This window comes from Squalius cephalus (assembly GCF_949319135.1).
Source record: "Squalius cephalus genome assembly, chromosome: 1".
Classification (NCBI taxonomy): Eukaryota; Metazoa; Chordata; class Actinopteri; order Cypriniformes; family Leuciscidae; genus Squalius; species Squalius cephalus.
In genome coordinates this window covers 44,983,994-45,004,330 of record NC_137122.1, presented here as the reverse complement: position 1 = coordinate 45,004,330, position 20,337 = coordinate 44,983,994, and the positions used below count along the sequence as shown (strand labels likewise).

Sequence of the window (20,337 nt, the reverse complement as noted above, 5' to 3'; positions counted from 1 at the left end):
ATGTCACAGGTGTATATTTAGTAATCCACTCTTTTGTAGAGTGTTAAAAATTTCAATTTTCACCAGATTTGGAGCCATTTTACAGGAGTATGAACATGACATTAGAAATATGGCAGAATCAGATTGGTTGGTCCATTAGTAAAATCTGTTGACTTCAGCAATCTTTGTTTCATTATATGCAAACTGACATTATATTCAAACTTTGTCAGCCACAAGGTGACTATTTACTCACCTAAAGCCATTTTTACTGGCTCTAAGATTAGTTTTTATTCAAATCATGGCTCTGAACCGTTCAGGGAATTGAAAGGAAAAAAATTATATTTAACAGGAACAAACAAAAATGAAAGAGTTTAATCGTTTTAAACAGAAACTCTTATTTGAAATTACCATTAACCAGTCAATAATGTTGTTTTATCGTTCTGTTTAATATTTCAATTTGGCAGAAAACCAATCATGAATACAAATAGTACAGCAGCATATGCAAATGTGACGTTGACGCATCCAACATGAGTGAAATGCCCACGCTCAGTTATAGAAAATAAATTTGAATTGTCACCGCCACAACAAACTCTAGGCTATGTCTTAAATAACCACAAAGAAGCATCCAAAAAATGAGGTACAGATGAATGTTTAGCCTAAAGTTAAAACCTGTTTAGAAATGTGTTTAGTGACATGAAGTCACTAAACTACACTTCTGTAGTTTATGTGAGCTAGCTAATTATAAGAATGTAATAGTAATCGAACGCCTGGGCCTATATAAGCTCACCATTCCCAATTACTTTTTTAGATTAGCACTAAGAAAAACTTGTCAGTCAGTATCTTTCCGGTCAAGTCGTCTGATAAGTCTCTCTGCAAAATTGATGATGCATTAAATATTAAAGCTTAATTATCATGTGTTGTCAATTGTGAGTGAAAATTTGAGCAAGTCTGACTATAAAATTGTATAAAGTATATTCTAAATTAGCATGATGTTATTAACGTCTATATTTTTTCTATTTAAACCTTTTTCAGAACTGTTATGTATAAGGAAAGTAAGGACAGAAACGTTAAAATACTGAATCTACTCGGAGAGAACAGTTGTTTTTTTTTTAAGCCCTGATTAAAATAGAAGTCCAGACTGATGTCTCATTGAATAGATCGCCTGTTGAGAAGTTCCTTGACTCAATGCCTTGTTTTTGTGATGTTGCAGATGAACAATACAACAGGATTGCTTATTCAGCATTCATGCATAGTTACCAGTTCTCTTCTTTTTTTCTTTCTCTGTCTCAGGAGCCAGTCATGCCTGCCAGTGTGCGTACTGGGACCCTGAAGGACTCAGAGGTGTCTGAGCTCTTCTACAGAGATGATCCTGAGAAGCTCTTCACTGATCTACGGGAAATCGGTCATGGCAGCTTTGGAGCTGTGTACTTTGTGAGCAGCCCATGCCAATATTTAGCTATGGATGTGTTTGTACGTGTGTGTCATAAGACTCTCTATATGACCGTATTTTTTCTCTCAGGCTCATGATGTGCGTTCCAATGAAGTCGTGGCCATCAAGAAGATGTCGTTCAGTGGCAAGCAGTCCAATGAGGTCAGAATCAAAATACAACTTGTATCTCAACAGTATTGAATCAGACAGTTCAAACTCATTCACGAAAACTAACAACATTTTTGCTACTGTTTGGCATGTTCTCTCTCTTGGCCCACAGAAATGGCAGGACATCATAAAGGAGGTGAAGTTCTTGCAGAAGCTCAGACACCCCAATACCATCGAATACAAAGGGTGCTACCTCAGAGAGCACACAGCATGGGTAAGTGCATGTGCGTGTGCGTGTTAGCGACGTGTTTGTCTGACGTGTGCTAATGTTGTCTGTCTCTCCTGTTAGCTGGTGATGGAATACTGTCTAGGATCAGCCTCTGATCTTTTAGAGGGTGAGTAGTTCATGTTTACCCTTCCTCACATCCTCCCTTCTTACCAAATAAAGCTGTTGTGCTCTCCCTCAGCTGCCCTGTCTGATATTAGAGCTGTCCATTTGTTTTCACTGTGCTGTATTTGAACCATCATCAGTTCAGGGACATGCAGGTGTAAATATTGTAATCGTCAGATTTCTGGATTGTGATATTTTCCCACAGTGAATTATTTTATTTTTATCCGACAGTGCATAAAAAGCCTCTGCAGGAGGTGGAAATAGCTGCTATTACCCACGGTGCACTTCAGGGCCTCGCCTACCTTCACTCTCATAACATGATACACAGGTGAGACCGCTGACCCTTTTCTTGAATGCTTGAGATTTTTATTTTCGGCTGTTCTTTTGTAGTGCCATCTAAGTTTTTTACTCCATTGTCAATATATATTTATTTTTCAGCGCTGAAAGATGCACACATCCTCATTTCTTTTTTTTCTCTTTTTCCAGAGATGTGAAGGCAGGTAATATTCTGCTAACTGAGCCCGGTCAGGTGAAGCTTGGAGATTTTGGCTCTGCCTCAATCGTTTCTCCCGCCAACTCTTTTGTGGGTACACCTTACTGGTGAGTTGTAAATACAATTGATTATTTAGTTAAAAGCAGAGTATGTAAGTTTTGCCGCTAGAGGTCTCTTGTTCAAAACAATAACAATGGCGTAGCTTGATGACGCCGTGAATGAGTGTGGAATCATGGGAGTTGATGTCTTCACCTCCACAGCCGATGGAAAACAGTCTGATGGGACTCAGGGAGAAATCGTGTTCATGGATGAGCTAATGTATTGAAGTTTTATTAACGTTACTGAGCTGTGCGGGGCCGAGAGCCGTGGGAGCGGAACGAGGCCGGTGGAGTGAATGCTAATGAGACCGATCCCTGCGCAACACACCAGTCTCGAGTCCCATAGAGGAGCTCCGGAGCTTTTATTATGCTTATATGCCGCAGCCACTGCCGCTTCTTTTGTTTTGTTGTGTGTTCATTTTATGATTAAAGTTACGTTTAATGTCCGCTTCCTCCTTCCCTGAACTTTTCATAACCCCGACATTCAGTTACGTTTGATCACTTAGAAATCACATTATTTTATTTCATTCTAATGAAATGAAATTACTACTCATACAAGTCACTTTATTTGCTGAATTAAAACTGTGGGGTAACGCAGCGCTGTTTTAATTGCTCAAAACAATTATACTAAAAATACATTTGAGTGTGTTGAAAGTTATGTTATTACTCTAATTGTTGCACATTGCTGGAAGATAGATCGATATTAGAATATCATATAAATAAAAGCTGAATGACTCTAAATTGCTAAATGGCATGCAATTCCTTTTAAAATATATTGTATGGTGGAGAAAATGCTGTATTACTGTTACTAAAAATAAAGCTCTTTCTCATTATGCTATGTTAGCCACTTGACAAAGTAGTGTTGTCTCTAAGGTACAAACATGTTACTCGCAGTAAATCAAGAAAACAAGAGATTTAAACAATAAGACAATCCGTGTTGAGCTATATAACAATGATTAGTTTGTCGATAAAGGTATCCAAACAGTTGCTCGCCTGTCTAATAAAACACATAATATAATAAAGCGTCTTTGATGTTTTCATGGTTTCTACGGAATTCAAACTGGAAATCGCGGGTAAGGCGAATATGAAGGGTTCTTTCAATAAATGAGCATGAGAGAGTAATTTTAGCATCTTTATGCACCGTACACTACTGTTCAAAAGTTTGGGGTCAGTAAGATGTTTTTTTTTTTTTTTTTTTTTTTAAGAAATGACTACTTTTTTTATTCAGCAAAGGACACAACTCCTTGGAAGCAAACACTTTTACAAAAAAAATCTATTCCAAATTAATGCTGCTTTGTAAATGTTTAAAGGGTTAGTTCACCCAAAAATGAAAATTCTGTCAGTAATTACTCACCCTCATGTTGTTCCAACCGCGTAAGACCTTCGTTCATCTTCGGAACACAAATTAAGATATTTTTGATTAAATATGAGAGTTGTCTCACTCCTCCATAGGCTTCTAGGTGACCAAAACTTGCTGGCCCAGAAAAGTTATTAAAGAGATCGGTAATATAGTCCAAGTGACTACAGTGGCTTAATCTTAAGTTTATCAGGCGACGAGAATACTTTTTGTGCGCAAAAACAAACAAAAATAACGACTTTATTCCACTATTCATTTCCTTCTCTCTGGGCCTCGTAGTGTTTTTGCGCTGCGCGTCTGTGTTGCACGTCAACACGCATCACACACATGACCACCTTCGGCCAATTGTGAGCCTACGTGGTGACGTGTAACACAGACGCGCAGCGCAAAAACACTACGTGAACCAACTAGAGGCCCAGAGAGAAGGAAATGAAAAGTGGAATAAAGTCGTTATTTTTGTTTGTTTTTGCGCACAAAAAGTACTCTCGTCGCTTGATATACTTAAGATTGAACCACTGTAGTCACTTGGACTATATTAACGATCTCTTTAATAACTTTTCTGGGCCAGCAAGTTTCGGTCACCTAGCAGCCTATGGAGAAGTGATCCAGCACTCAGATTTCATCAAAAATATCTTAATTTGTGTTCCGAAGATGAACGAAGGTCTTACGCGGTTGGAACAACATCAGGGTGAGTAATTACTGACAGAATTTTCATTTTGGGGTGAACTAACCCTTTAATTCATCAAAGAATCTTCAAAAACTATTACAGACTAGAACGATAACCATATTAGCGTTCACACACCAGCGGACACACAGTTACGTTGTCTGCCTCTTTAAATAGTTAAACTTGTTTTAGGCGGGTTGGATTCTGATTGGCTGTCAAAGTTTTTTTTAATCACTCATCAGCTGGAGAAAAAATTATAATTCTGAAAGTGATTCCAACAATATTGTGTCATTGTTATAGTTGTGGTGTGGATTACCATATTCTCATAGAATTAAAAGGATTATTAAACTTTATAGTTATTATTCTTGTTTTGAATGGCTATTTTAAATTATATCCCCTAATATTATGTTTTTTACTGTATTTTAATTTGGTCACCCCAAACTTTTGAATGGTAGTTAACATGGTAATAAACAATTATATTTACCTAATATGTTTACAAAGACATTTTAATAAGAGACAAACACCACAGAGACTTCCATTAACTTTTTGAGTGTAATAAAAACAGTAATAAATCTTACAATCAGAGTTGTACTGAACTAATTAGGTTACCTTAGTTTGCATAGATGAATTAACCCTTCCACTTCTAACACTATTTTTCATGACAGGGACTGCTAAACAAGTCTAATAACACAACCTTTAGGAAACATAATTGCCATATAAAAAGGATATTAAAATGATTGCAACATTCACTGTCGGCCATAATATCGGTCCATAAATGGTCTATGTGAACTGAGAGGAAACCTGCATTGTGAATATTAAAGTGTGTCTGTGCAGTAGATTGTGCTTTTATTTCTTTCAAGGGAGCAAAGAAAGTAGTGTTTACCATGATCCGTTCCCTCTCGTGTTTAGGATGGCCCCAGAAGTGATCCTAGCCATGGATGAGGGGCAGTACGACGGGAAAGTGGACGTCTGGTCTCTCGGCATCACCTGCATCGAACTAGGTTTGTGATGTTGAAACTCATCCATGACTTTCCACCTCCCACTGACCTGAAACTTCAGGCCATCTCGAGTATTAAGAGGGTTCATTTAGGCCAGCGTGTTTCTGTGCTTGCGAGTCTGTGTTTTGTTGCCGTCTTTTGCTTGGAAAGGGATTTGGGTTTTAGTGTCTAAGCTGCTTTGGGTTGTAAGCTAACTCTACTCCTCTTTCTCTTGTTCTCACCCACTCTGTGTGTCTCCTTTAAACTCCTAGCCTTTTCATTTATCCACTCATACCTCTTACTTTCTGTTTATTTCATTGTAGCACTAATTCTGGTCTTATCCTTTTATTCCGACGTAATTATCTTTTTTTTGTGTGTGTGCTTGCACTGGTTTTAAATTTCTGTTTGTCTCTTTGTCTAGCTGAAAGGAAGCCACCCTTGTTCAATATGAATGCTATGAGTGCCTTATACCACATTGCGCAAAACGAAAGCCCTGTCCTGGCGTCAAACCACTGGTGAGAACTTTGTTCTACATTTTTTTCCTCCTGTTCTTTCATTGTCTCATCTTAACTATTTGGTTTTGCTTTTCATCTCTGTTTGGTTTTGCATTGGTCTCTTGCATTTGCAATCAATTTATTTGTTTTTCAGTGTGTGGGTAAACTGACATTTTATTGGCTGTTAGGTAAATAACTCAAAGTATAATACTAGAATTTAGTAGTGTAACACAACAACAACAGCATAATATGAATCGATGTGTAGTAAAAGTGAAAACAATAAATAATATTATTATTATAATATAATAATAAATATATTATAATATTTTATCAACTTGTCCATTGGACTATGTATCTGTTAGGAAAGAAGGAATGTTCTCTGATTCTGAGAAGATAATGTGTTATGTCTAGATGAATCTCTCTCTCTCTCTCTCTCTCTCTCTCTCTCTCTCTCTCTCTCTCTCTCTCTCTCTCTCTCTCTCTCTCTCTCTCTCTCTCTCTCTCTCTCTCTCTCTCTCTCTCTCTCTCTCTCTCTCTCTCTCTCTCTCTCTCTCTCTCTCTCTCTCTCTCTCTCTCTCTCTCTCTCTCTCTCTCTCTCTCTCTCTCTCTCTCTCTCTCTCTCTCTCTCTCTCTCTTGTGGATGCCATAAGGAGATGTATTGGTGTTTATCACATATGAGTTTTTTTTAGGCACTGTCAGTGCTCTTTCATTTCTAATCAAGTCTAAAAACAGCCGTCAGTCAAAGTAAACCTATATGATGTTTTTGATTTCTACTGAAAATTACTTGGTTAATAATAAAGCAGCATAATCAATTACTTTTGTTGAACTCATTTAAGTGGAAGTTGCTTACTGGAAGTCTTCCACAAAGATTTTTGAAATGGCCAGTGTCCATTTTTTATGTTTTCTGTGTATGTGTGTGTGGTTAACTTTACTTTTCTCTCTCCCTATTTTAAATGCAGGTCGGACTACTTCCGTAACTTTGTGGACTCTTGTCTTCAAAAGATCCCTCAGGACAGGCCTACCTCAGATGTGCTGCTCAATGTGAGACTTGAACACACACTCTCTGACTCTTCATTCACATGTTCTCTCCCCCTTTCGTCCCTTGTTCTTGCTAGGCCTGTCATTACATAATCACCTTTTCGTGATTAGTTTGAAGTAACCTCTATTATTGTGCACTTTATGTTCCACTGGAATATAGAAATGGCTTCTGTTGGAGTGTCAAAAATTGAAAAAGATTTCATGGCAAAACCCATGAGATAATGCAAGTCTTTATCTCAAATGGGTTAGCCAGTTATGGATTTATTTATTTATTTTTTGCATGTTTTTATTGTTTTAAATAAATTCAACCACTAGCTGCTAAGCAACCATTCATCCCAGAACATACATTCTAAGTTTGGTGTATTTTTACAGCTGGAGTAAAAAGTATTAAAAAAGCAGTGATGTTAGTGTTATGTGAACAGTTTTATCCATCAATAACATCTGATCAGCATTTTCTTAAGCCAATAAAACCATAATTTGGTGGCATTCAAAAAAAGTATACATTACTTAAAGGGATAGTTCATCCAAAAATGAAAATTACCCCATGATTTACTCACCCTCAAGCCATCCTAGGTGTATCACATTCTTCTTTCAGACGAATACAATTGGAGTTATATAAAAAAATGTCCTGGCTCTTCCAAGCTTTATAATGGCAGTGAATGGCCGTTTAAGTCCATTAAAGTGCTCTGGGGGGTTAATAAAGTTAAACATGACTTATAAACACACGACTGCCTTATTCGGTGTAAGAAGCCGCATCATCTCACAGAAGGATGATCAACTGTCGTTATGAAGCGAGTTTGGAGTTTGCATGTTATTAAATGTTGTCTTTTTTTGTACAAAAGGTTCATAAATGCTTCTCATGTTTGGAAAGATGTTTGACGCGTGTTGCTTTTTCAAATGCACGTTATAAGTGACTCAAACTCACAATGCTTTCAGATGGAGCAGCGTTTACAGAGCCGTACTTCAATGAAAAGCTACGCATAAAAAAATAATTACGGCCTTTGCGATTTCAACATCGCAATAAGCCAAATCGGTTTAAGTGCGATTAAATGGAAATTGCGATTAATCGTTCAGCCCTAGTTATTTTAGTTGATAAAGTTTTTTTATTATGGATATTTTTCTTACACGAACGCATCACTTCACTTCAGAAGGCCTTTATTAACCCCCCAGAGCTGTGTGGAGCACTTTTATGTTGGATAGATGCACTTTGATGGACTTCAAAACAGAAACAGCCATTCACTGCCATTACAAAGCTTGGAAGAGCCAGGACACTTTTTTTTAATATAACTCCGATTGTATTCGTCTGAAAGAAGAGTGTCATATACACCTAGGATGAGTTTAGCATGAGTAAATCATGGGGTAATTTTCATTTTTGTGTGAACTAACCCTTTAAACACTTCCAGTGCTATTAATAGCTCACACTGGATTCCTAATTAATCACATTTTAAGCTGTAGTACAGTATGTGTATTAGTAATCTTATACTGCATGTGACAAAATGGGCAATTAAATCATTAATGGCAATTATTCGCATGACAAATGTTACCGGTTATTCTGCGTAACTCTAGCTCATCCACGTTTACACACACTGAGATTGGGTCATGAAGCTCATCTATACACTTCTGTGATTCACATGATGTTTTCCCTTCGCAGCACCATTTCCTATGTCGAGAGCGCCCTCATTCTGTAGTGATGGATCTGATCACGCGCACCAAAGACGCTGTGCGAGAGCTGGACAACCTGCAGTACAGGAAGATGAAGAAGATCCTGTTTCAGGAAACCCTCAATGGCCCCACACAGGAAGGAGGAGAGGAAGAAGAGGTACATCCAAAGGCTTGTCAACCTTTGTCTTTCTCTTCTTTGATCCTTCAATCTACTTCAGCCCATTTTCTGCTCTTTTGTTATATTGTTCTAAACTACAGAAAATAGGAAAAGATTGACATGTTTTCTTTTGTGTGTGTGTGTGTGTAGGAAGCAGAGCAGTACCTCCTGCAGACAGGCACGGTGAACAGTATGGAGAGCTCTCAGTCTGTGCCCTCCATGTCCATCAGCGCCAGCTCCCAGAGTTCCTCAGTCAACAGCCTGGCCGATGGCTCGGACGACAGTGCTGAGATGGCCATGATGCAGGAGGGAGAACAGACTGTCACCTCTAACAGCTCCATTATACACCGCCCCACTGTATGTAATCAAAGCCGGAGAACACACAATCTTCAAAAATCGTCCTTTTCTCAACTCATTTGTTTTTGTTCATCAGACGCGTGATAATATTTACGACGATCCTTATCAGCCGGAGATGGAGTCGCAGCAGCAGCCGTCGTCGGCCGCTCGGAGGAGGGTGCACAGAAACCGAGACCATTTTGCCACCATCCGCACAGCCTCACTGGTGAGCATCTGGATGACCTGCAGCTCAGAGTCCTTTTTTTTTTTTTTTTTTTTTTTTTTTTTCAGATCTGAAGTTGGGATAGACAACCTTCCCTCTCCCTTTCTTTCCAGGTGACCCGTCAGATTCAGGAGCATGAGCAGGGCTCAGCTCTGAGGGAGCAGATGTCCGGGTACAAGCGCATGAGGAGGCAGCACCAGAAACAGCTGCTGGCTCTGGAGAACAAACTCAAGTCTGAGATGGATGAACATCAGCTCAGGCTGGACAAAGAGCTGGAGACCCAGAGAAATAACTTTGGAAGTGAAGCAGACAAGCTGAGTAAGAAACATCAGGCCATCCTGGAAAAAGAGGTGAGGGGTTTAAGAAAAACGATAATGATGATATTAGTCTTGTGATGTGCAAGAATGGGACTTTTTGGTAAAAGATGTTTAAATATAATCTCTGATTTCAATTTCACTATCAGAAAGGGAGTAAAAGTACTTTTCTTTTTTTAAAGTAAAATTTTTTTTTTTATTTATTTATTTATTTTCATTAAAGAAGTCTCTTATTTTCAACAAGGCTGCATTTATTTGATCAAAAATACAGTAAAACGATAGTATTGTGACAGTTAATAAAATGTATTATTATTACTAACTTTCCTATTTAAATATTTTTTCTTTCTGTAATGGCAAAGCTGAATTTTTCCATTACTTCAGTCTTTATTGTCATATGATGATCTTTCAGAAATTATTCTAATATGCTGTTATTGTTCAAGTAACATTTATTTTGTCATATTTTGGTGGAAACAGTGATTGATGTTTTTCAGGATTCTTTGAATTTTTGTGACATTGTCTTTACTGTCCCTATTGACCATTTTAATGCAACCCTGTTGAATAAAAGTATTCATTTCTTTTCTTTTTTTTTTTAAAATCATACTGACCCCAAACCTTTGAACATTTGTGTGTGTATTTGTTTTATTAGTGTTGCTTATACATATTTATCTGGTGTTTTATTTTTCTTTTCTTCTTTTTTTTTTTTTTACAGATTAAAGCTGCGCAGACAGAAGAGAAGAAATTTCAGCAGCACATTTTGAACCAGCAGAAGAAGGAACTCAACGGCCTGCTGGATTCCCAGAAACGGCAGTACAGGCAACGCAAGGAGCAGTTAAAGGAGGTACACCCTCAAAGAGTCCACTCTTTGCAGAGCTTCATGTTTATGAATTCAGAGTAATTACTTGATTTGCACAATATTCATCAACAGCACAATATTGGTACAAACCTCCCTGTTTGCCTAGGGGTAGGAGAGGATGTAACAATTATTGTAAATTAAAATAAATAATAATGATAAATATAATGGGGGAAAAAAACTGATGGTCACTTCAATCCCCTTTTCTAGAAAAGCAACAAAATTGACGCAGGTCAGTGGAACGAAAAAAGATGAGTTGAGAAAAAGGTGCTTTTTTTTTAAAGTTGAGCTGATTTTAACTTGAGCGCCACGTTTTTTAAAAACTGTTTTTAGCTAGATGCTGCAAAAGATGTGAAAGCAACGGTCATGCTTGTCCCTCTAGTTGTGTTTACATAGAAAAATAATGGAAAAGTAGCGCATTGGAATGGAAGAACACGTTCTGTGTGAACGGCCCCTTAACGTGCTCCCTGTCTAACATAAATAAAGCAAAATTTCCAACGGATTCCAAATCCTAAGAAAATATTTACACAAATTAAGAGTAAAAAGTAACAAGAGAAGAACACGCTCTGCATTCGCACGCTTTCTTACAGTTACGCAACTCATTCACAAAATTGATAGAAAAAGACCGCCTTCGGTTGTACGTTTACATGAGAAAATTCACTAAAACAGTGGTTCCCAAACTGGGGTATGAGTTGGAGTACTATGAGTTTTGCCCTTCATTTAATTCTACCCCACCTTAAAATAACATTAAAACCAAGCATGTATTTCTAACAAGCAAAATGCAGTAAATACATGGCATCTAATCAAATTACCTCATCTTTCGCTGTCAATCTGTAATCTTCAATCTAATCTTCAATACTGCTATTCTCGACAAAGTAGGCCTCCTTTGTAAAAGTGAGGATACTAGCATGAACGAATAGACAGACTGTGCATAGAGATTGATTTAAGACTCAAACTCTTTGTTACAAAAACATCCTGTGTTCTAGTTTTTCATTGGTTTTTCCAAACACCCGCACGATTGCAAACATGACATTTCAACAAACAAAAGGATAACATTAAGTGATGTACATGTTAAACACAGTGTATTGTCAGAATTGTTTTCTCTATTTTGCAACGTAATAAGTTCCAACAAAAGCCACAGCAGAACTACAACACACAGCAGTGTTTAGTGAACGAATCTGCGCCTTTGAACGAATCGTTCGTGAGAGTCAACGACTCAATTACCCATTCATAAATACAGCCGCTTGCTTTGTTACTGAATGAATGACTCTGACTCACTCATGTTAAATGCCTCAGGGTATATGCCACTCTAAAAAGTTTGGGAACCACTGCACTAAAAGATCACAATTCTAGTGAAGCCCAAAAAGCAGCCTACGAAAGAGAGCAAGTACGCAACACATATCACAAATACGTCCACACACGTAACACTTTCTTTTGCCACCCTAAAATCCTTTCCCTTGGCAACAGGAGCTGAATGAGAACCAGTCCACACCGAAGCGAGAGAAGCAGGAATGGTTGGTGAGGCAGAAGGAGTGTATGCAGCAGATCCAGGCTGAAGAAGAGGCTTCTTTATTACGGCGACAAAGGCAGTATTACGAGCTGCAATGCAGACAGTATAAAAGGAAAATGCTGCTCGCGAGACACAATCTGGAGCAGGACCTGCTTAGAGAGGTGAGACCCACATGAGTTATTGTGTGCTTTTCCCTTTCTTTTTTGCTTTCTAAATCACTTTTCTGCCCTTTTATCTATTAATCTCTTTCTTTGCATAATCCATACTTTTTTGTTTTTATTTGTCCCTGTAGGACCTGAATAAGCGTCAAACCCAGAAGGATCTGGAGTGCGCTATGTTGTTGAGACATCATGAGTCCACTCAGGAGCTGGAGTTCAGGCAGCTAGCACTGGTTCAGCGTACTCGGGCCGACCTGATCCGAACGCAGCATCAGAGCGAACTGGCCAATCAGATGGAGTATAATAAGCGGCGTGAGCAGGAACTCCGTCAGAAACACGCTGTGGAGGTCCGCCAGCAACCTAAAAGCTTAAAGGTGGGGATAGCTTTCTTTACGTGCTTGGTGGGGTGTTTTTGACCCATTTTGATTTTACTTTCTTCAAACGATGAGAATAATAGTGCATTATATGTTACATAAATTCAAATTTAATTGAATTTTTAATTTAAAGGGCATTCTGAATTCAGTTCTTAATGCCACATAACTCTGTTGTACACCAATTGATTTCTGTTTAGAAAATATTAATTTTGGCAGCTGCAAGGATTAGATTCCACAAAGGGCTTCTGTTAAACCCAACTGTCTAAGTGGCCATGGCCCTACACCTGATGAAACACTCCAGTGTTGTAAAAACACACCAGGGGGCATGTAACTTTGCATAATTTGTTTTTTTCTTCAAAATGTAAAAACAAAGAAACCGTTTATTTATCACATATTTGACCCTTCTCATGCACATAAAGTAATCTTATTTTTTTCCCTTCATATTTTGATTTTTGTTTTCATTATACTTTGTTCTAATTTAACAAATGGAAACATCATAAATCCAAAATGGATAAACAGCTTGAATATTGGATCTCTACATGGGCGGAAATGAAACTGATTGGTCAAATAAACATCAAACTGTGCCGTCATCAGTTGTTTATCAGTTCCTCACAACAGAATAATAGTAATCCGCTGCTAAAGTTGTATGGTTTCTTAAAGCGTTTATGTTTCAACTCTCTCATCAAACAACCAGTGGAATGAACAGGGCTTTCTTCTGTGTAGACATAGGTTCACTATGGCTAACTACTATGCATGCTAGAGAAATTATAGGTGCTATTATAAGCGTTTATTTCAGAAATATAAATGTATCTCTCTCATCTGCTCCCACATTACCCATTAGTCTACTTATTCAGCACACTGCCTGTTTTATTTAGCTGGCCAACTCTTAAAATCTGTGAGACAAAGCTGCACAATGCACTGGACAGCGCAGAGCAAATGCATTTAAATTGTAGGGAAGCATTGACCAGTATTTTTTTTGTGTCAATGCAGCAGTCATAACTTTTGTTTTAGGCAATACACTGAGTTTATTTATTAATACTAAGTATTAATTGATGTGACTTCCAAAGAAAAGTCACAGAACTGTTGTGCGAGCATAGGTGCACAGACTGGTGTTTCATTCCTGAATGAGTCCGAGTCTTTGAACGAATCTGTTGAGTGAGTGATTCAATGACTTATATTGACAGCCGCTTGATATTTTTTTTTATTCCTAAATAAATCTGCGTTCTGACATTATTCTCATTACATTATGCAATTGCTGTGTAAATGCATTTTCTGCCCCAGCATTAAACCGTAAATGCATCTAAAAGCAACTTAAGATGCAGCTACTTTGCCACTTCTTCAGTGCAAAGATGACTTGTCGATACAGATTTAATTGGTGACAGTCTATACTATAGTGTCATATGATTCTAATTTAATTGACTCAATTTAAGAATTTAACATTTAAGATTACATGCATATTTAATAAGGTTAGAAAAAAATCCTTGGTAAAAATACCCATGAAAATCAATTTGAAGGGCAAATATTTTCCCTTATAGGGAAAGTTAATTTTTGACAGTGATGGCAATAAATATAAAAATACTCTTCATCTCTGACTTTATAGTTCAAAGTGTTTTTTCAAAGTGTACACTTGAATCGATACTGATCTGCGCTTCACAGCAATGTAGCATTTGCTCTGTGCTGTCACGTGCATCGCGCAGCTTTGCCAGACATATTTTTATAGTAGTTCAGCTAAATAAAACAAGCAGTGTACCAAATATGTAGGCTAGGGCTGCATGTAGGCTGTGGGTGCAGAAGATGCAAAGTAAATTAATATTTATGGGATGAACTATTTTAATTTGCATTGGTGAATTTGTCTACACAGAAGAAAGCCTTGTCTAGGCTCTGCCCCGGTACAGTTTGTGTTAAGCCATTCATTAGTCTGCTTGTTTGATGAGAAAGAGATGAAATTCAGTTGCAATAAACGCTTTAAGAATTCGTACAACTGTAGCAACGGGTGACTGTTATTCTGTTGCGTAGAACTGATGAACAACTGATGACGGCACGGTTTGAAGTTTAGTTGACCAATTAGTGGAAAGGTGCGTTTCATTGCCTGCCATGTAGAGATCCAGTATTATAAGCGGTTTATACATTTTGATTTTATTGTTTCCAAATGGTGAATTAGAACAAAGTGTGATGAAAACATAAAAATATGAAAGAATGACTTGATTGGTTTATTCATGTTCAAGAGAAAGGTCAAATATGTGATCAATGAATGATTTCTTCGTAAGACAAAATCTAGTAAACAAATTATCCGAAGGTGAAGGTTTTTTTGAATGTCGACTTGCAGTGACTTGAGTGCTCAAATATGTTTCTTGTTTTTTGTTCTCTCAGACGAAAGAGCTACAGATCAAACGTCAGTTCCAAGACACCTGTAAGATTCAGACACGGCAATACAAAGCCCTGCGGAACCACCTGCTGGAGACCACGCCCAAATCAGAGCATAAAACCGTACTGAAGAGACTCAAAGAGGAGCAAACACGTAAACTGGCCATCTTGGCCGAACAGTACGACCATTCCATCAGAGACATGCTGTCCACACAGGCTGTGAGTAAGGCAAGGAGAGACCATCTTTAATGCTTTGTTTTTTTGTTTTTTTTTTACTGGAGTATAATATATGCATACATTTACATGCATGGGTCAATCTCAACAAAACTGGACAAGAACATGTCCAAATCACGCTTCACCCCAAAATCAAAAGAATAATTTTTATTCTCAGTTGGATATTCTTATGGTTTTTTTGTTTGTTTTTTTATCTGCATAAAATAAAGTCTGTTAACAAATGCTATTAATAAACAAAACAAAAAATTCATTACAATAATGTAAAAATGAAAAGAAAAATCTAGTGGTCCTTAAATAAATTCAGTATTTCTTTTAATTTTAAGGTGAAATATGATGGGGAATGTTTTTGACTGGTTTTGGGAGGTTTGCCTACTTACGGTTAATCAACAGATCCTGAAACCTCCAAGTCAGACCAGATCTCTTTATTGGCTGCTTCTCTACTGATATCGCACCTTTTTGTTTTCCCACCAGTTACGATTGGATGAGACGCAGGAGGACGAGTACCGAGCACTGCGCATGCAGCTGCAGCAAGAATTGGAGCTGCTTAATGCCTATCAGAGCAAAATAAAGATGCACACAGACACACAACACGAGAGAGAGGCCAAAGACCTGGAGCAGAGGGTGTCTATACGGAGAGCTCTTCTTGAGCAGAGGGTGAGAGAGAGAAATTAAGTGAATATTAGTGATGAATGTTTTATGATGGCTATGTTCTAAAACCTAATGAGCTGCTGTAATATTTACACTACCTTTCAAAAGTTAGGGATCTGTTAGATACCATTTAAATTTCTTTTAAAGAAATTAATACTTTTCAGAAAGGATGCATGAAATTGATCAAAAGTGACAGTAAAGATGTTATGAAGACATTTATAATGTAATAAAAGATTCCCATTTCAAATAAATGCTGTTTTATGCTGTTCTATAAAAAAAGTATCAAGGTTTCCACAAAAATATTAAGCAGCACAACCCTTTTCAATATTGATAATAAGAATCTTGAGCACTAAATCAGCCTATTAGAATGATTTCTGAAGGATCATGTGACACTGAAGGCTGGAGTAATTATGCTGAAAATGCAGCTTTGCCATCACAGGAATAAATTACATTTTAAAACATTAAAATAGAGTAAGTATTAGACTTATTGCAAAAACATTTGTATCATATTGATGTGAAAATTTACCTTTTAAGTGACTGATTTGAAATGCTTTACATAGGCACCAACTCATTATTCAAATAGTACAAAGACACCAGAAACTCAACTCACTATTAATTTCAGTAAGCTGACACTGATACTATAATGAGCATCAAAAGACATGCAGTGTGTCTTCTAATTTGTTCTCTTTCTGTCGCCCTTTTGTTTGTTTTTTCAGATCGAGGAGGAGATGTTGTCTTTGCAGAACGAGCGTTCTGAGCGAATCCGGGCTCTGCTCGAGCACCAAGCTCGAGAAATCGAGTCCTTTGACTCGGAGAGCATGCGTCTGGGCTTCAGTAACATGGCCTTGAGTGGAATCCCTGCTGAGGCTTACAATCAGGGCTACCCCAACCCTCCTTCCTCCGGCCCTGGGGGCTGGCCGTCCCGTCCTGTGCCTCGTTCAGGCAGTCAGTGGAGCCATGGCGTCCAAAACTCAGCGGCGCCGCCCTCCTGGCGGAGTCAGAACAGTACAGCCGGTTTCAGCCGAGCGGAGCAAATCTCCAGCCGGGAGAGAGATCGAGAGAGGGATTTAGAGGGAATGGGTGCCCGTGGCTTCCCGAGCTCTCGCTCCTCTGCCTCGTCTGCATCGTCATCGTCGTCCTCGCATCATCACCTCCGCTACATACCGCAGCATTACCACCACCAAAGTACGCCACACCTGTACCGCGACAACCGAGAGAGGGAGTGGGGAGGTGGTGGAGGAGGAGGAGGAGGAGGAGGAGGAGGTGGTCACCACTCCTCTTCATCCTCCTCTCATGGCCACTCGCATCACATTTCATCCCATGGCTCTTCCCAATCCCTTGCTCTCCTCCCTCCACCACCACCTCCTCCACCCATCTCACTTTCCACATCTTCTCCCCAGTCCTCCTCCTCCTCTTCCTCCTCTCAGAGTGGCTATGGTGGAAGGGGCGAGAGCCTGGCTGTGAGGGGCCCCAGCCTGATGGCTCTGAGAAACAGTCCAGGTCCCCTTCGGAGAACCGCCTCGGGCGGTGGTGCCGGTGGGTCGGGCGGAGACGGGGGTTTGAGTCGGAGTACATCAGTGACGTCGCACATCTCCAACGGATCCCACCTCTCCTACTCGTAGAAAGTCTGGCAGGAAGTTCAGAACATTTCACGGGCTTTAGCAGGGGAGAAAAGCCCTTGACGTAGCTCGTTTAGGAGTTAAACGGAGGCGAGGAGGAGAAACCGTATTTAGATGATCAGACCTTTACTTACAAGAAGATAGATCTCAGGGTTTCCGAGGGATAGTGATTCGGGAGGGCTCAGGGTTTAGATCGGGAACAGAAAAGACGAGATGTACTGTTACAGGAGCAGAAAGCTATACTGTTAAGTGTGTGGGAGGGAAAGGATGAAAATAACACAAGTGGTGCCAATGCTGTAGATTGGGCTCATCCTTAACTGGTCCATTTTAGTTTTATTTTATTTTAAACGGTCAGACAGACCCATCGAATTCTGCTCTTTCATGTCCAGGTATTTTCTTGCACGTCTAAAGGTTTAGGATTTGAACTTTTTACAGATATTATTTTATGCTTTATCCTGGTTCATGTTAAGCTGAATTCATTTAGTGCAATTCAAGGGTTTCATTTTTATAAGAATAGTTTGCCAAAAATGAAAAATCTATCATTATTTACTCTCTCTCTCATGTTGTTGCAAACTCTACATACTGTTATTTTTTTCATAGAACACAAAAGGAGAGTTTTTGGAGCATCTTTTAAGCAGCACTTTTCTATACAACAAGAGTTCTTAGAACGTCTGAGTTTTCTGAAGCCATTTGAATGCTTTGTTTGAGCAGATCAAAATTTGGGTCTGAAAATGATTAGTACATTCATGCATCCAAAAACCACTTGGATTTTCATGCGTCAGAACCAAATGTAGTTCGCTTTGTCTTTTTTTTAGAGCTATGAACCTGCGTTATTTGGAAAAGAGCTTCTTTAAAGGGAAAGTTTACCCCAAAAATGAAACATCTTCATTTCGTCAAAAGTCGTCATTTACTCGCCTGCATGTCGCCCCAAACCCGTATGACTTCCTTTCTTCTGTGGAACATAATAGAAGATGTTTTGAGAACATTCTTGTTTTGCTGCAGAAAGTAAGTCAGGTTTGACATGACAGAATTTTCATCTTTAAGCTCTTTCTAACATCTCTGTGTTTTGCAGATAAATAGCAAAATATAGGTTTATAACGACATGAGGGTGAGTGAATAATGGCAGAATTATTCATTGAGTTTCTCTTGAGTATCTCTTGAGTTTGAGCCAGAGGATGAGTCCTTTTCAATTTTACTGCTAGCGAGCAAGTCAGATGCAATAGAAGGTGCAGAAACTTGTGGAAGGGAGAAGGTGTAAATTGAGGAACTAAAAGGGTGATTGAAATGATTTTTGTGTAATTATGTAGATAGTACTAAAACAATACTAAAAGAACATCAATCAGTGATGGGTTTTAAACTGTACATTTGTATTTGAGTCAAGGACGGGTGGCAGTGTTTTTGTTTTTTTTATGATTTTTGTATTCTGTATTCTTTTTGTTTATTTTTTTAAACAATGCCACATGTCATACTGCCATTCTAGAGGCTCAGCTGACCTAAAGCAACTCCGCCCACTGTCCTTATAAGGGCAAGCTGCCATTTAAGTTGTTTGGTTTAGGTTTAAACTGGGCTGTCATTCAGTGTCTGTTTTTAGCATAGGTGTGATAAGATTACTTTTAAAAAGAGATTGAACCTGGCTAGGTGAGTAAGCCATCTCCTTGACTATAAATGCACACTGTAAATATTATGTACATGTCCATAAGAGAGTTGGGTTACAGGTTTCTGTGCATTAGAGTGATGTACAGAGACCATTTGTATACAAACATACGCAACAGACGTTTATATGACTTTGAGTATATAAATATGTGTATAATACATCTCCTGTGGGAAGGGTTGATGGGGAAAGTCATCAGATTGTTTTCTGTTCAACACTTTTGATCTATATTGTACTTATACAACGTGTGTATATACAAGCACTAACTCTTATTTAGGGTAATAATAATTTTGCTATGTGAATTGGAAAGTGGGACATAAAAAATAGATACTGTCATTATTATTACACCTACTACTGCCGCTGCAATATTTGTGTTGTACACTAATTTTTCTTTTTACAGTATCTTTTTCTCTTTTTTTTTAAAGACAGTTTTTTTTTTTTTTTTTTTATCAATGCTTACCACTAGTTGGGAAATGTTGGCAGTGTCTCAGTGAGAATTTTGAGTCTCGTTTTAGATTAAAAAAATTTAAAAGGACTACCTATCCCAGCATTCCTTGTTACATCTCAGGGTAGGAGTCTTTTGTGCAGTGCGTTGTCAGGAGGGTAGTATTTTAGAGCCAGTATTAAACTTGTACAGAACATTTTAAGAGATTTTAGCTGTATAGAACATTTCTAGACGACTGTAAAGTGTCTCAAACACCCCCCACCCCCACCCCTTTGATCCAGCAGGCTTTTCTCCCTACATCTTATTTTCTGGAATGCATTACTTTGGTTTTTTGCTTACAAAATTTGTATGTATAAAATGGACACAAGGCAACACAAGCTGTTTACATTGACAACCAAAATCTCCAGCATACCCTTAAGAACATGGTGAAAGATGAAGCTAGATTTTGCCAGTAATGTTATTATTTTTAATCTTTTGTGCTCCCACACTGCCAGCTCTCTTTAGACACCAGCGTTCACTCGGACTCTCCCTCGGCCTCCTGAACCAAGGAGACGTGCAGTACCTCACTTCCCTGTGCCTGGCCAACCGTTTTCAGTGTTCACTTCACATCGCCTCCCCGCCCATCACCACATTCCCTTACGTCCTTTCTTGCTTGGTTACTAACATCTATGGACAGAAGAGGAGAAAACAATCCTCAGCCCGTCTGTAACTCTGGGCTATCATATAATGTGTTTACAGCAACACAGCTGGATTCTCATTAGTGT

General features: G+C 38.6%; 2 protein-coding genes across 3 annotated transcripts in view; one reads left to right on the top strand and one right to left on the bottom strand.

Moving 5' to 3' along the window:
• Positions 1-20,078, top strand: part of taok2a (TAO kinase 2a) — a 28,254-nt gene extending 8,176 nt beyond the window's left edge. Inside the window, exons 2-20 of one of the 2 annotated variants that reach the window (XM_079888258.1) lie at positions 1,270-1,410; positions 1,499-1,570; positions 1,689-1,790; positions 1,866-1,911; positions 2,139-2,235; positions 2,394-2,507; positions 5,429-5,520; positions 5,918-6,011; positions 6,950-7,031; positions 8,680-8,847; positions 8,998-9,204; positions 9,281-9,409; positions 9,520-9,756; positions 10,430-10,558; positions 12,038-12,241; positions 12,373-12,612; positions 14,983-15,195; positions 15,682-15,864; positions 16,575-20,078. In XM_079888258.1, the coding sequence (XP_079744384.1) occupies positions 1,279-1,410; positions 1,499-1,570; positions 1,689-1,790; positions 1,866-1,911; positions 2,139-2,235; positions 2,394-2,507; positions 5,429-5,520; positions 5,918-6,011; positions 6,950-7,031; positions 8,680-8,847; positions 8,998-9,204; positions 9,281-9,409; positions 9,520-9,756; positions 10,430-10,558; positions 12,038-12,241; positions 12,373-12,612; positions 14,983-15,195; positions 15,682-15,864; positions 16,575-17,480 (3,447 nt within the window). In that variant the 5' untranslated portion in view covers positions 1,270-1,278 and the 3' untranslated portion in view covers positions 17,481-20,078. Of the gene's footprint in view, positions 1-1,269; positions 1,411-1,498; positions 1,571-1,688; positions 1,791-1,865; positions 1,912-2,138; positions 2,236-2,393; positions 2,508-5,428; positions 5,521-5,917; positions 6,012-6,949; positions 7,032-8,679; positions 8,848-8,997; positions 9,205-9,280; positions 9,410-9,519; positions 9,757-10,429; positions 10,559-12,037; positions 12,242-12,372; positions 12,613-14,982; positions 15,205-15,681; positions 15,865-16,574 lie in introns of both variants that reach the window. The other variant, XM_079888257.1, reaches the window with a different exon arrangement.
• LOC307168406 (chymotrypsin-like protease CTRL-1) overlaps positions 1-20,337 on the bottom strand; it is a 132,764-nt gene that overhangs the window by 24,707 nt on the left and 87,720 nt on the right. The window lies entirely within an intron of this gene.